Source organism: Aphelocoma coerulescens, chromosome 6, assembly GCF_041296385.1.
Source record: "Aphelocoma coerulescens isolate FSJ_1873_10779 chromosome 6, UR_Acoe_1.0, whole genome shotgun sequence".
NCBI lineage: Eukaryota > Metazoa > Chordata > Aves > Passeriformes > Corvidae > Aphelocoma > Aphelocoma coerulescens.
The window spans coordinates 21946916-21963021 of NC_091020.1; the positions used below are offsets into that span (position 1 = coordinate 21946916).

Genomic DNA, 16106 nt, shown 5'->3' on the forward strand with positions numbered 1-16106 from the left:
ACGTTTGTACATGGTTTTCTACATGAAAAAAGTAGGAAGGAAGCCTCACAAGCTAAACCATAGCATGAGTCTGAAAGACTGCTTTCCTAAGAGAAAAATAAAATATTGTATTAGCTTCCTGTGTCTTTTGAAATTAAGGCTTTTCTCCTGACACAGTGCAATCTGTTATTCCAATATAGTTAGATAATAACATGATCAATGATCGCAGGATAAAAAACCCAAAATACCCACAAACCCGCACGTTTCGTTAACACTAAAATACAAATTTTAAAACTGCTGTCATAGTGGCAAAAACTTCGTTGTTTCAAGACAATTGTGCATCTATTAAAATAAGCACAATAATAATCAACAACTAGAAACATTACTTATAGCAAAGGAATTATGCCTTGCTAATCCTTCTGGTTAGATGTTGCCTGTAACACTAAAATTACAAGGATTCACTTCAGAAATTGTCTAGTACTTACTCATTTTTCCAGACCAAACTTTACTTTCTCCAGGATTAATTTGCAGGGTTTTAGGACTAGGAAACAGGCTAACTAAAAAATAATGGTCCATTATTTGTAATGGTCCCTTTCAGGCAAATCCTCCTGAACACTGAATAATATCCCAGTAGTTTTTCCCATAACGTTATGGAAACTAAGGATGGTGGTATTGGGTTGCCTTTGGATTGGTTTTTACTAAAAAGAAAAGCTGTAACTTCCAACTTACATCTTAATTGCTTTTAAGAACTGCAAATTGCTGTGGGTGGAATCAGAAGCACATGAAGACAATGCAACTACTGTCCCTGTTAGCTTAGTCAGAAGAGCTTTTCTGTAAAACCTAAAAGGTGTCAGGTCTGCAGTCATTTCTTACCTCGAAGCATATGTGGTCACCTATTAGAAGTGTCATGTTTATTAAAAAAAGAAGAAAAAATAAAGAAAAAAGAAAAACAGACTGTTCAGGTAGATATTCAAGAGAGGTTTCTGTTTTTTTTTTTTTCTTTTTACCGCAAGAAGAACAAAAGACTTCCTAAAAGCAGCTAAATGTATGTATGAAGAATATTCAAAATCAGTGTAAAAATTTCTTACATGTGTCATGCTTCAGCATAGTTAACAAAATTCCATTGCATTTTATGGGAGAAAATAGTATTCCTACCTGAGAGATATAGAAAACCTAAGAAGAGAGAGAGCTGCGAGTGTAGCATTATCTTACTCCTGCCATGTCGCTATAAATACATCACCCTTCATAAAAGGTGACATGAATTTCTTTGAAGTTTAAGAATTAGCACGTTGTCTCAAACATGTTCCGCTCCGCGTGGAAGCTGCTTCATTATCTCTGACTGTATAAACTCAAGCAGCGGTGACTGTTTACTGAAACAACCTGTAAATGTGTTAGCCCGTGTTTGCAGAGGATAAGGACTGTGCCATCCCAGGCCCACTTCAGACCGTAAAAGTGGTTCTTTTCTCACCCTTATCGGAATCATCCTTGAACAGACTGCCTCTGAACAGACTTTACACTCCTCTTCTTTGATCTACTTCATAAGAACGTCAGAACTGTTTACTTTGAAATGCACACACTTCTTTCTTGGGATGCCGGGAAAGGAGATGGCGTTTAAAGACATGAACAGATAAATTCAAGCAAACTAGTCATTTTCTCAGTGTTTCCTGTCCAATGTCCTGACACATCACCTCTCATTGCTTAATCTTATTCTTAGATAAATTCATAAGCATGAACTCAAAGTATTCAAAACTTCCCACCCTATTTTCTGAAAATGATCTAACAAATTGCTAAACTAATGCCTCTGTGCTCTAGTTTCAACCATTCTCTCCCTGAAGACTTCCCAAAATCTCTGATACTGCATAAACTGAGTCAACAAGTGTACCTAAGACTTCAGAGGAAGATGAGAGTCCTGACTGCAGCACTCTGCCTCATGGACAGCACCAAAAAAAATTTAACCCCGCACTTTCCAAGTAACTCCAAGCTCAAACGAGCTCTACCCACCCAGACCTAGTAAAGAGCACTGAGTTCCTCACAGGCATATTGGCAAGACACTGTATCAGTGTTTCTTCAAGATTTCTATCTGACGAGGACTACTTACTTGTTCCTACCTCACGTCCCTACTTCCTTTGCTGATAGAAAGGCAAAGAGATTCTATCAAGCCTTGCATCAAACAGGCAAGAGGGACTCAAAATCTGGGAATAAGACTCATAAAAGAGGCTTCTCCCTATCCTTCTTTGTTATCAGTCCCTTCTGAATCCTCGTCCTTCATCGCAGGAGATAAAGATTGAAAATCACGGGGGCCGAGGGCAGCTCGGGCAGCGTGAAGAAGCCCAGGCCGTGATGCAATTCCCAGCACCTACGTGGTGAGGAGACGACTCCGCGCTGAACTTGGCGCCAGGTCAGGCAGCCTTGAGTTCTGCAAACTACTGCGCTCGGAGATTAGGCGGATGTAACAATCACCTGAAAGGGGAGATTAAAGCCCCTCTAAATGAGGTCCTTTGTCCCCGGCCTCATTTGATGCTTTGGGCCTTTTTAAACCACGCCGGCGAAAGCGCTTTAAATGTTTACCCGGGCGGCTCCAGTGAGGGCCGGCAAGGCTGGGGACATGGAGAAGGGCTCCTTCTCGGTGGAGTGGCTGGCCCAGAGCAGCCGCGGCGGAGCCCCGGAGATGCCCGGTGAGTCCCGGCCGTGCCCGCTGGGTCTCCCCGCACAGCGGCGGCCGCGGCACTTTCGGTCCCCGCGGGCGGCACCGGCGGGGCACGGCCGCCACCGCGTCACCGCCCGCGGGGCCCGGGGCCCGCCGAGGAAAGGGTGCCCCGAAGGGTCCCCCCCTCAAACGCCCCCGTCTGTTCCCGCAGACTCGCCCCGGGACCGGGAGGCCGCCGAGCGCGGCAGCCCCGGGCACGAAGCGGAGTCTGTGGGCACCGTGCCCGGGCGGTCCCGCACCAAATTCTCGGCGGCGCAGCTGCAGGAGCTGGAGCGCAGCTTCCGAGAGCAGCGCTACATCTGCGCCGGCGAGAAGCGGCGCTTAGCCGCCGTGCTGAACCTCTCCCAGAGCCAGGTGAGCGCGGCCTGGCCCTCCGCCCGAGCGGGACACGGGCCCCGCGGGGTGGGAGGCACCTCACGGGCACCGGGGGACGGGGCAGCGACAGTGACAGCTCCTGCAGGTGCGACGGACCGGGCTGCCCGCCAGCCTCGCTCAGCTGGAGCAGACGGGCTTGAGCAGACTGATAGCCCTGCCTCGCCTGGCACTGCCGTGCCCGTCGCAGCTCCGAGTCCTCCAGAGACAAGGAGCAAATGGAAAATAGTGAGTGCAAGTTCAAAGCTGAAACTTCACTGGGGGTGAAAGTGCTTCCACAATCTCCAGAAAGTCAATCTGCAGGATAATTCTTTCTTATGGTTATGTATCCATTTGACAGGTTCGTTGCAGGATTTTTTAACAGACCTACCCCTACCCAGCCCTTTTAGCCCCACTGCAACAGTCTTGTGTTACAGCCCCGGTCCAAATCTGAGTATTGGCTTGCCACGGATCATGGAATCTTCACAGTTTGATTCCTCATCATGTCAAGACAATTATTCTAACGTCATTAGCCCTACACCTTTACTGTTAATGCATCCTGTTATTTCGACAATAAGGCTTCCTTCAGGGTGTATTACTATATGGAAAAGGGATAAGTGGTTTGGTTCTTGACTCTTTTTTTCTTATCCTCAGATAAAAACCTGGTTTCAGAATCGTCGTATGAAGTTCAAACGCCAGACCCAAGATGCCAGGATCGAAGCTCTTTTCTCAGGCTTATTTTTGCCCTATCATTGTTACCCAGACACAGCTATATCCAGCCAGCCTCATGGGATGGATGTCAATGTCTCTGCTACCTCTGCTATTTCCCTTCACCCAGCTATGCCAAACCCTGCCTTGTTGTTGCCTTCTGCTCCAGATCAGTCGTTTCAGCCAAGTCCAGCTTTACTACTGCCTCCCGGGCCAGGATTATCTTGTTACTCTTCTGTTCTTCCAGCAGTGACTCTAACCACTGAACATAAAAGACTGATGTTCCAACCAGATCTTCCTTCCTGTTAATGTCAACGATTATCGGTAATCTAAAAAAGAAGTGCCAAATATCTCTAACTATTTAACTTATTTTGTTATATCAAATGAATTGATGATTCTTTGAATTATTTTCGTTAACATAAAAAAAAGTTTGATTAGCAGAGAAAGTAATTTACCCATATGAGAGAAGTTGTACTGAGTGGAAGTGGAGGACATGAAACCTCTCTATTCCTACAGATTTCACCATGCTGTATGGAAATTTCTATGTAAATTTTGCCTATCTAAAAGTTTTCAGACAATAACCTATAATCATGTGGGGATCTCCACTGAAAAAGTGGAGTACTGTTTGCACTGAAATTTACATAACAACTATCATTTAAAAGACAATGGTGTTAAAAACTTTGTCTATTCTACTTGATCGTGGGTTTTTAAGGAAACATTTGTAAATTGCAGCAAGTACATTTAAATTAAAATGTTACTAAAGGTAAAAAACGCTGTGAACAAAACTGAATAAGTTGTCCACTATTCTCATTTATGTGTATATTCTGCACCATTCTTGAAGTGGTCTCACCTGTTTTTTGATGGACTTGTTGCATTTATGCACTTGAAGAGAGATGAGGCTAAGGAATTAACTGGTAAGCATGTATGTTGATGCCAATGTCAAGCATACTTGCAATTTAAATCCGCTTATGGAAACGAATTGTTCACCAATTCAGGTCTCTTGGGACACTGAAAAAAAAAAAAAAAAATTCGCTTTTTAATTCCAAAAGCTGAACTGTAACTTGATAGCCTCCCTGATTTTTAAACTGTAGAATTAGCTTAGGCTTGCTCTTAGGAACACTTAGGGCTGTTCCTAAAAGCCACAAAGCAAGCTTTATGGAAAACGGCAGAGCCAAAACTTTACACTATGGGAAACAAGAGACCTTACATCAGTATAAAGCAGCTGCAGCAGGTGTGGCTACATCTCCTTCCCGATCCAGAGCAATCTAACTTGCTTGCTAGGTGGTGGTTAGACTACTTTGCAATTGTAAAGAGAAAAAAAATTATCCCCACAAAACAAAATAAAAAACCACCACCACCGAGAAAGAAACCCAAACCCTCCCTTTCCTCTGCTCACAAGGGGGAAAAAAAAAGGCCTGCAACAGCTCTGTGCCATGCATTCCCTTTTCCCCTCCTCTGCCTCCCCTCCCCCCCCCCCCCCCCCCCCCCATCCCGTTTGGTAGACAATAGGGAGGAGGGGAAATTGGAAGGCACTGAAGGAATTTCCTCCACCACACCCCATCTAAGTGTCCCACCAGGGCAGTGCTGATCCGTGACACAGCCAGGCAGCTGAAGGGACAACCTGTGCGTTTCTCAGTCACTTTGAACACACTCTACAGAAAAATCCCTTTACGACTTCCAAGTAATTTTTTCATGAGTGGGAAGCCCCTAGGCTGTTAAATCGAAACGCTTCATGATTCTCTGAATTAAGAGGGTGGAGGGTGGAAATTTGGACTACAATGCAACAATCAAGTAATGTATTTAAAAGACCTTTCAGGAAAATTAACGAAACTTCATTAAAATCTAGACTAAGAAATAGGAAGTGTTAACTAAGCACTTTCAGGAGGAGTGAACACTAATCGCAGGAAGAACTGAAAAAAACCCAACAAATTTCAGGATTACTAAAACAAAATTTGAACCCTTTACATATTTAAAGGGAATAGATCAATTTGCTAAAAAAGTGCTAATTGCAAAGTATGCAATTATAATTGCTATTTAGTGGTGAGACAAAGGCCAAATTTTCAGGTTACAATCCCATTCAAATTATACGGCTTTGAACCAGACACAATTACGCCCAAAATTTTTTTGCCTAGTGTTTGTTTTAGAAATTGTTAAACTTTAAAATTCCATAATGAAGGCCTGATCCATTTAATTTCTGTTTGAAGACATGCTGACTTAATAAATTTTGATTATTACATCTGCTGCCTTCACATGGAAGATGGGATTGTACTTGTACCATTTGATTTATATCCAGAACCAAAACTCACCGACAGCTTATCCTTCCCCCTGGAAGATGCACTTAGTTTAAAGCACAGTGCAGGGCAATTGGGTGCAGTTGCCTCTGTCCAGGCTACCAAACACCCAACAACAGACAGACAATCTCTGTGGGAGGATAGGAAAGTGAAACAAAGTGTATGAAAATATCTAAACCCATTACCTTTACAGGAGGACAAGTGACCATTGCAGTTTACATTGCACAGGTGCAGCCTTTTATAGACTTGACACATATAACTCTGTTCAGATTTATATATATACACATTTATGAAAAACTGGGGATGTGTAATGAAAACCATCTACCTAATACATTTCAGACTAGATTTATTAATATTTTAATATTATCAAATATAAAATTATTCATTTTCACATTTAACTTAAAATAATAAAGACACTCTTCCAAATCAGGCAAGAGATTCTGAGCATGAAATACATTACAGTGGAAAACACTCTTCCCCTTTGGTTTTTCACTATAATGCATATACACGGTGGCATTGCTTGTCCATTTTGTTCTGAATAACTGGATGGAAAGAAGGATGAGGAAGAAGGTGTGGATGGTAGTACGGCAGTTCATTTGCCATAAAGGGGTAGGTGCTTTGCGATGCGTCATATCTGGGAAAGGAGAAGCCAAACTGCACAGCAGGCACTGGGGTAAAAGGCAGGAGTCTCTGGTGCTGGGCAGCAAACGAGTAGTGGAGACCATCCTGAAACAGAGCTGGTGAGGTCCCCGGGGCGTAGCTGTAGAGTGGAACAGGGGACACGAGGCTGTGCTGGTGGTCCTGTATCTGTCTCTTCAGTTTCATCCTCCTGTTCTGAAACCAGGTCTTGATCTAAGCAACAAAAATAAGAAGGGGGGGATGCAGGACATGAATCAGAGACCTTGCCTAAAGACAATGTGCAAACTATGAACAACCGTATCTCAGCTGCTTTTGCCATTCTGCTTCAGATGGAATTGACACAGCTGGACTGATGCTTTTGGCCTACTTAACAGAGGGCAGAGGACCTGCGGGATGTCGAGGGGAGGGTGGCTGCGTTCAGGGATTAGCCATTAACCACTTAAGAGTCTTTAAAACCAGATATGAGCCCTGCATGGTCTATGCAGATCGCCGTATATCCAGGGCGGTTTACCTCACTAAGAAATAAAAACCCCTCAATAACTTCCCGTAGAAAGTGTCGCAAATTTCCCGGAGTGCTAACTCGTTAATCCCCGAGGGATCCCACAGCCCCTGTTAAACTCTACTCGAGAGTGCTATATCTCCTCATCGCAGGAAAGTTCGATGCGAAACCGCAGAGGACCCTGGCTGCTCCTGCCCGCCGGGGCCGGGAAGGATCCGCCTTCTGCGGGACTAACCTGGATCTCCGAGAGCTGCAAGGCAGCCGCCAGCTTCCTCCGCTCCGTGGCCCCCAGGTACTTCTGGCGCTGGAAGGTCTTCTCCAGGCGGCAGACCTGCTCCGAGGTGAAGGCGGTGCGCGCCCGCCGCTGCCGCCCGCGGGTCCCGCCCGCCGCCGCGGCCCCGGCGCGCTCCCCGCCCGCGCTCTCGCTCTCGTAGCCCGAGGACTCGTCGGCGCTGAGCCAGCCGCCGTCGGGGGCTGCACGGGAGGAGATGGGGGCAGCGGTGAGGCCTCTGCCCCGGCTGGAACAGCGCCTCCGCCGCCCCTCGGCCCTGCCAGGTGTGTCACCCCAGCCCGCTCCCCTCTTCTCCCTGCCTGTTCCCTCCTCACCCACCTGGCTCAGACGGGCAGGGGTCAGTGATGTCCCGGGGATCGTCTCGGCTCCTCTCCGCCGCGCAGGGCTCGCTGTCCGCGGGCTGGCCCTGCTGGGGGCTGCCCCGTCGGGGTTTGGCTGTGACCAGGCGGGTGGGACTGCCCAGCGAGGTGGGGGCACGGGGAGGGGGCGCACAGCAGATGTGGGGCCTGACCCCGTGGGGCTTGGTCTCTGCCGAAGGGATCTGGGCCTGGTTCATGGCGGCGAGGGCATGGGGGACCCATGGCCTCGGCCAGCTCTTATATGAGCGCTCCGTCCGGGGGTGGGGGGGTCGTTTGTAAGTGCGAACACACATCAAAGTGGGAATCGAGCAGAGATAACAGCTACCAGCGAGCAGGAAAGTTCACACGTCTGGCAAATGTCTACAGCCCTTGGCTCCAGCGTGTCTGCGGGGCCGGGGAGACCCCCTTGAAGTGCAAAGCTGCCCCTCTCCCCTGGAGGGCAGGGCACGGGCAGCCCCAGCGTCTAAAGACACCGTGGGTGCTGGTGGCAGCGCGGGTTTACCACTCCCTGTTCAGTCGCGGCGTCCACCTTGCACAGATGCCGGAAACCAGCCCCGAGACCCACACCCACGAGGCCGGGACAGGGATGAGGGGTAAGGAACCTGTAGTAGAGCCTTCCAGCGCCGCCGTCCTTTTCCCTCCCTGGGGAAAGCCGTAGGGGGCCAATATCAAGAAGTCCCTATCCACGAGGCTAAGCCCTCACTCCCGGGGCCAGAGCCAGGCTGGGGGTGAGCAGGGCCTCGGGCCTTCTCAGCTTGAACTTGGCGCCGTCTGTCTAGCCAGAAAACGCAACCCATCTCCCCAGTCGTTTAGTGATCAAAGCATTAAGTGGGCAGCGGAGCTCGCACCTCATCAACTTCATACTACCCCAATCCACACGCCGCTTCCCGAGATGGACGATGCCCTTGTAATGCAGGGAGGATACCAAGACATCCCCCAGCACAGCTTGGTTGGGGGAAAGGGGCATCTCGGCAGCTTAGCCCGTCTCCAGGTTCTCCTTATGTTCAACTTCACCGGGGTTTTGGTGACGCCGATAAAAAATACCACACCGGCAGTAGCGACGCTTGAATAACTCCCATCCTAAGCCTCGCCTAAAGGAGAATGGAAGTGAGCGCCAATCCCTCTAACTGGGTAAATGCACCGATAGGACCTCAACAGCAGGGAGGATTCCGAAATCCTCAGAGTTCCTGCTTGGATGCACCACCAGAAGGAGTGGACACCATAAACCTGGGTCTAACAGGGCAGGAGTCTGTTTCTTTCTAAAACACAGCAATAATCTAGATTCCCACACACATGGGCGATATGAGGGTTTTTTTCTCTTAAAAAAACCCCAAAACTCAACCAAACCCCAGCTAAACCATCTCTCCACTCTATTATGAAAATCATTTGTGGAAAAAAAAACCCCTCATATTCGTGCTATTCATTTTCATTGTCTCAGGTGTTCCCGTAACTCCATGGCCGCGGGAATGGATAGAGGGTTATCGACCCCTCCCGATCCCACAAAGTCGGCTTATCCCCACACTGGCCTCAGGGGAGGGCTAAAACCCAGGCACCTGAGCAATGCAAACACCTTACCAAGCCCACAGAGCCCAAAAGCTGGATGCCTTCTGAAGCTTTGCTTGCAACACCATCCCCTCAGGGCAGGGATGGGAAAGGCTGTTGTTGCCTCGGCACAACAGCCCCGACAGAGAGATCTCCCTGCTCTTTGAGGGGTGCTGGGTACAGCCACTAAAGGAGTTTCACCTATGCTGGCACAAGACTGTCGTTTTGGCTGATATGCACAAGCCAGTGCAAATGCCCAAGCAGTTGAACACAGCTGGAGATCGAATTCCCACCCTGGATCAGAACCACATACCTGTGAGTGCCACTGACCCAACCAAAACCACTGTAACACTAACACACCCTAGACACATTTTAGTCAAGCAGGGATAGGTCACTGACTGTTCCCTAAACGAACTAGGAGCCTGAACCTTCATTTTAATAACTTCAGGATTTAATAACTATTCCTGAATTATTCCACTTGTGTTTGGTCCCTCTTTTTCTGAAGCAAATGCATCACTCTATTATCTCCCATCTTATTTCAGAACAGCAATTTCCCAATAACCCCATATGTGGGCAAATCCAAGCAGAGAAACTCATCCCGGGTAAAGCAGTGTGTACTATCTGCAGAGCCTGACTACCTCACCAAAAAGAAGTTTAGAGACAATACACCAAAAACACCGGTATTCAGGAACTCCTAAACTGAGCAAAGCAGCATTCCCCCTGTGTCCCGCAGGGCAGCCTCCCCCACCGTTTCTCCAGCAGAAGAAACCTGTGCCGAGTCAGGCAGCTTTGGGTTCCCCATGCCCTGCAGGCCCCTCACCCGGGCACACAGAAACACCCAGGGACTACCCTCTAGGAGAGACACCTCATCCCCAGCTGCCAAAGTTAAACCAGACACGAGATGACCGCTCAGTGCTAAAGAGAGCAACATCTGCATTGATACATTATGTGTCTTATAGAAGAAAACCATTATTAACCCTGAAGAGCTGCTGCCATTTCCTCCTCTCATTTGGGAATGCAGGAAAGCAGCTGACCTGTCCCAGTGTTTGCTGAAAGTCAATGAAAACTGATTTTCTTTTTATTAGACTCCAATCTGAATTGCCGATTTAGCAAGATATTTAAACCCAACACTAGGATCCCCCCACTCCAGATGAAAGTAGCTGCATCTGTGGACCACAAAACCCTGGAACAGATGGGAAAAGTGTGGAAGGTGTTATGTGGCTATTGTAGCTCCCATTAGGAAGAGGTGGCAGCTTGAGAAACTTGAAATCTTTAACGACCCTGGGTGGATAGAGGCCCTGCATCTGCAGTTAAATCTTCCCCTCACCTTGCAGTAATACGGGGCTCATACACAGAGCTCATACACAGACACAAATTTACTTCCATTCAGTTCTTTTGTATCACTTGAAATTTTTACAGCAGTCAATTGATATGATACATAAACATGACGAAAAATAAATCTAAGCTTTCAGGAGAAATTATGTATTTTCCTATAGAATTATGTATACTCAGAACTTCAGAATATTTTATTATATTGAAAAATTGATGGATTTTTCTTTCACGTGTTACATTAATAACATAGTGGACCCATTTCTCCAAATCACATTTCAAAATACTTACTGTTCTGCATTTGTATGTAAGCCTTACAACCCTAAGAAACATGCTTGGTGCTTCAAGAAATGTACTGAAAATTTAGGCACTCTTGTAACTCGGCATGTTACCCTGAATTTCAGTGCAGTGGTTCATGCCAGGATGTGATAATTACAGATACGGCTGTCAGGACAGAGTGCTCTTCTCATGTGAGCTCTACAAGGCTTCTAAGAACAAATGGTAGATTTCTCTCACTGGTATGCCTGGGAATATTTCATCTGGGGCTTTGTGCACATATGGAATATAAACCCGTGAGAACAGGCAGGACTGCAGCAGCTCTGCAGCGTGAAGGTATTGCCTAAGGAAGGTCCAGCCCATCACTCAGGCTGCAGCATCTCCTGCACAAAACACTGGATGCTCATCCTTTGCCAGATGCTGAAGTACTTGTACTGCCCAGGAATGCTGTTGGCATGTCAAGGCCTTCAGCAGACCATCACACTGATTTTGTATGGAAACATAAGAAAAAGTGGACATATTTTTGCCAACAGAAAAATAGTCCTTCTCGAGGGCAATAATTGCTAGCATAGTTGGGCAAATCTTTGTATTACAAACTTTCTATCTGCTAGCCCTGTCTGTAAGTAGGCCATGGGGAAAAAAACCAAACAAAACCCCCAAACCAGTATACAGACCAAACTATCATAGCATTTATCATAGATTTAGAGCTGATGTATTACGCCACCAGATCTGGGATAGTAGCAGGTACCATTTATCTTTGCAAAAAACACAGATTTTCCAATATCTTCCTGACAAAACTGGAGAAGTGGAGATGATAGGGGATTCAGTAAGAACAACTACAACGCTACCCACTCCATTCTGAGAAAGAAAAAAAAAAACCAACAAACCCAAACCAAAAAGACCCCAACATTCGAACCCCACAAAATACATGGTGTAGCTGCACAAGTGGGCAGGAGGAGAGACCCTGGAGAAGTGTGGCAGCCCTTCAGAAGTAAGTAAACTCACTGTAAGGAACGGGGTTTTAACAATGCTAAAAGTGCAGGCAAGACAAGACAGTTTGCTCTATTTCAGACGGGGCCCCAGGAATTCCAGGCCCACAGGCAGCCGCAGGGCCCGGGCTGGGCTCCTGGCCGGTGGGACAGCTGATGGCTGTTTGTACCCTCCGCTGCTCCCCTTTGGAAATGCTAACTTGGTTATTCAGCGTCTCCTTTGATGTCCTGATAGGTGCTATTAGATAGTCAATTAGGCATCAACGAGATCGATTGTTTGGGAATAGATGCTTTTCTGTTTGAAGTACCCGTGAACACTAACAGTGCCATCACCCCGCCACTCCTTTGCCCACGGGAACAATGCGGGCTAACACACAATAAATGACAAATGCTACTGACTCAGCCGCCAGCGCTGCACCCTCTTCCCTCCCGACTTGCACGCTGAAAGCTCAGATATTCCCATTCGGCGACTATGGGAGCAAGCACGCAGTTTGCATTAAAAACGATTTATCAGGGCAATATTTTTGTGCGCTTTGCAGAACTAATGGACAAAGCAGCTAGATAAGTTAGGTACAAGTTAGCTCGAAACAAACTAGTACTTGAATTTCTATGCACGCTATCGCCACATTGCCTGAGGACTTGTGACACCTCCGCAGTTGCTCAGAATTGCCCAGGCAGAGTAACTAAGAGCTGAAATAAGAATTAAATCACTTAACCTACCTGAATACCAAAGAGACACCGGGATTAGCTCCCTACTAGGTACTATTAGAGGGTAACACTAGGAGTTTAAGAAACAAATATAAAGGAAAAGTAGGAAAGTCTACACAAGGAACATGTCGAGACCAAGCGGTCTCTCCTCTTTCTTCCCCCTCCACGTCGGTGGGATTTATCAAGTTAATTGTCATCTAATTGCGTATCAAAGAAAGAGATAATGGGTAGCAATTAGATGTAATGGCCTAACAGTGCGGGATCTCTCTCGATTAGCACACAACGCCGAATAACTTCACCTAGTTTGTAAAGAGGTCCCTGGAGTGGCTCCACCGTGTCTGGGAGCTGCAGGGGGGTGGTATACCCCGATCCTATTCCCAGCCCCCTGATGGCTGCTCTAGCCAAATTGGGACGGGCGGTTCCGAGCGCGGTTGCCGGCGGCTCCCCCGCCCCGCGGTGTTAATTCAATCAGGTTTCTCCCCCTCCGCGCACGCACTGCAGGGGAGAAAGGCTTTGAAGTTAGCACTCTGGCAATTTTCCCCTCCCATGCCCTTTTCCTCCCTGGGGAGCCCAGTTTCCAGATTATACAGCCTCTACAGTCCGAGAGCCGCCGGCCCGGGGGGTTCCGACAATTTCACCCCAGGAGCATTAAACTACTCCTCCCCAGCTAATCGACCCGCTCGGCTTCTTCCCCCCCTCCCCCCAGTTGTAGCTGGCTTGCCTGCACCGCTTTGTCCTGCCGGAGAGCATTCCGGTACTGGGGTTATTGTGGTGCGATTGAAGACACAAAGACGGGATGGGGTGCTCCCCTTGCGATCTCCTGCGAGGGGCTGATACCGTGCAGGAGCCTGCACGGACACCAGTGCTCCTTTACTGCTGCCAGGGCTAAAACGCAGTGAAGGAGAAATTCAAACAAGCAGGACTAAAGCATGAAGTCCGAATTTCTTTCTCTCAGATCAAAGGAAAAACGTGCATTCACATTTTAGGGCCATTAGAGTTTAGAGTTCGACAGCTCTAGCAAAAATGAAATTATTTCACATATAGCTTTCTAGACTACTGGAATGTAGTAGTTGCCTTCTAGAAGAAGCCGATTTTTGCAGGAACGAGAGAAATTTTCGTGTAGATATTCAGGGCAACCTGATACCATTAGGGACTCAGCCAAGTGATCATCATCTCTCGCGTTTATCTGGGCAATTACCGGGAAAAAGAACAATATTTTCAAGTTAGTCCTGCCAAAACACTGGCAAGGCATTTCATGTGCTTGCTGAGTATACCTGCGGCCAAGGAGTCATTATGTTAAGTGCCCATTAGCACCCTTTCAAACGGAGATCGGCTTCTGCCCAGCCAACCGTTCTGCAGCTCGTACGCCCCGAGCTGGGATGCCCCGTTACTGCCCCTAACCATCACTCATCCCTGGCACGACACCGGCCAGCCTCAGCCAGAGCACGGGGAGCCGCACACGCCCGCCCGGCACGCAGAGCCTCCAGCCCCGAGACCGCCCCGTGGCCGATGCTGCTCGGCCCCGCAGCCCCGCTTGTCCCAGCATGGTCCCCACAAACCCCGCGGGCCTAAATCAGGGCAAGGATGCAGCACTGCGTGTTGCCCCTGACAGCACCGGTTGTCTCCGCCTCGATCTAAACCTCAGCACGAAGGGGACACTGCTGTCCCGCCGGACGCCGTGGAGCCGAGCCCGAGTGCGGGCAGGGGAGCCTGGGGCCGCTCGCCCGTCGGACGGGACAGCCCAGCCCGGCCCAGCGGCTGCGGCCCCGCGTTACGAGCCCGGGAGGGCAGACCCAGGGGATGAGGGCTCAGCCAGAGGCGCCCCAGATCACTTCTCAGCGGGGACATGGGGACCCGATAAGGTGTGCTCCTGCCTCTCCCTTTTTACCGTTGGGGTGGGGGGAAGACATCTTCCTCCCCTGCACAAACCCCGTCCCCGCAGTTCCCCTGCCAGGAAACAGTTCCCCTCCGCAGGCGGGAGCACTTTGTTCTCCCTCTCTCCTCCTGAGCCTTTTCATCTGTCTCTCAACTTTCCCGGGCCCAGCTGCCGTGCTGCCCGTGCCCACTTCCCTTTCACCCTCCCGCATTTGGTCCGGGGGTGGGGCGCTCCCGGAACGCTGCGGGTACTGCCGGTGCCCTCAGAGGCTGCTCCGTCCCTTCACCCCCAGCTCCTCACACCGCCGCTCTGGCTTCTGAGAGCAGGAAGGGTTATTACCATTGCTCCTTTTGTACGGGCTGAGCAGAGCATTTGGAGGAGCGGTGGGCTTCTCCTCTGCGGCCATACAAGGCCATAAAGGGAACACCTAAACCTTCAACCATAACTCCCTTCCAAGCGGAATAGCCACAGCGATTCTAATGCTTAATACCTCCCCCCGCCCCCGGTACATGGTGTATTTATTGGCCTTGACTGTTTTGTTATTTTAAGCATCACTGCTTTAGAGCAGAGGAAAATATTCACCATTGCAGCGCTTTCTGGAGACACCCCAGTTCCCTAATGACGTTTGAAAGAGTCAGAGAGATTTCTTCAAATCAGTATTACCATTTACTGATACCTGACTTTGAGAAATACGCCTCCATCCAATGGGAATTTTACTTACTTATCATCAAATTTCCTTAATCCAAAACTGCATCATGTTCCTGAGATCTCAGCAAGATTGATAGCACCTGAGCCCTTTTAAATTTAGCTGAAATTCTTGCATTAGAGACACCAAATTTGTGCAATTGCAATCAAATACTAATATCTCAAAAGGCTACAAAAAATACAGCATAGATTACAAAATAGTCAAGGAGACTTCCAGAGGTGACTGCACAGCCCACTGCCCACAGCGACACATAATGTTTCTTTTTACCAGACAAGGGTACTCAAGCGGCAATTGGCCCCTGTATACAAAAGATATTCAAGGATACTGACAGAGAACCCTCAGAGCATTCATTACAGGAGCCCAAATTACCAGTGCGCCGGAAACCTTCTAATAACCCCCCAGATCACCTCTAAAGGGATGGAAATTTTTATTGCTCTTTTCATGTTAGCTGGCAATTGACTTGGAAAGATTTATGTCAACTTACATCAGTCAAAGATCATTTCTCAGAGCCCTTTTTCTGGCCTGAAATCAGGTCATTTTGATCATCAGTTTACTAAATCCTTATTAAAAATTTAAAGTGCATAGCACAGTGGTAAAGAATTTTACTGCCACTTATGGAAAACCAGCTTCGGAATGTCAAAATTCTTTTGATCATCACCCTGATAACTGCACGTGAAATGACTAGATACTGTTTCGTAGGTAGGACATTTCAAGATCCTTTCCATGATCTTTTTAGGTAAGAGGTTCTTACTAATCTACTGAGGCTGTACATAAAAACGTGAAGATATAATATCATACTTATTCAGAAAGAAATTTTTTAAATCTTAAAAGCATCTGTTCTGCTACTATACCAAG

General features: G+C 47.9%; 2 protein-coding genes across 2 annotated transcripts; one reads left to right on the top strand and one right to left on the bottom strand.

The window, feature by feature from the left end:
* Positions 1 to 2385: 2385 nt before the first annotated feature.
* On the top strand, positions 2386 to 4502 carry LOC138112516 (homeobox protein vex1-like). The gene is made up of 3 exons (XM_069019768.1): positions 2386 to 2654; positions 2838 to 3040; positions 3692 to 4502. Exons 1-3 carry the CDS (start codon positions 2540 to 2542, stop codon positions 4052 to 4054), a joined length of 681 nt encoding a protein of 226 aa, XP_068875869.1. The 5' UTR covers positions 2386 to 2539; the 3' UTR covers positions 4055 to 4502.
* Positions 4503 to 6429: 1927 nt separating this feature from the next.
* LOC138112515 (homeobox protein vent1-like) lies at positions 6430 to 12841 on the bottom strand. Its single transcript, XM_069019767.1, has 4 exons — positions 12682 to 12841; positions 7785 to 8916; positions 7410 to 7648; positions 6430 to 6888 (listed from the first exon to the last, which is right to left on the bottom strand). The coding sequence occupies exons 2-4, from the start codon at positions 8116 to 8118 to the stop codon at positions 6529 to 6531; spliced, it is 933 nt and encodes a 310-aa protein (XP_068875868.1). The 5' UTR covers positions 8119 to 8916; positions 12682 to 12841; the 3' UTR covers positions 6430 to 6528.
* Positions 12842 to 16106: the final 3265 nt, after the last annotated feature.

Excerpts from the sequence above, each read along its gene's own strand:
- LOC138112516 (XM_069019768.1), top strand. The coding sequence starts at position 2,540 with ATGTTTACCCGGGCGGCTCCAGTGAGGGCCGGCAAGGCTGGGGACATG. Across the intron at positions 2,655-2,837 it reads CGGAGCCCCGGAGATGCCCG|ACTCGCCCCGGGACCGGGAG; the intron begins GTGAGTCCCGGC and ends CTGTTCCCGCAG. Across the intron at positions 3,041-3,691 it reads TGAACCTCTCCCAGAGCCAG|ATAAAAACCTGGTTTCAGAA; the intron begins GTGAGCGCGGCC and ends TCTTATCCTCAG.
- LOC138112515 (XM_069019767.1), bottom strand. The coding sequence starts at position 8,118 with ATGTGTGTTCGCACTTACAAACGACCCCCCCACCCCCGGACGGAGCGC. Across the intron at positions 7,649-7,784 it reads CCCCTGCCCGTCTGAGCCAG|CCCCCGACGGCGGCTGGCTC; the intron begins GTGGGTGAGGAG and ends CCTCCCGTGCAG. Across the intron at positions 6,889-7,409 it reads TGCAGCTCTCGGAGATCCAG|ATCAAGACCTGGTTTCAGAA; the intron begins GTTAGTCCCGCA and ends TTTGTTGCTTAG.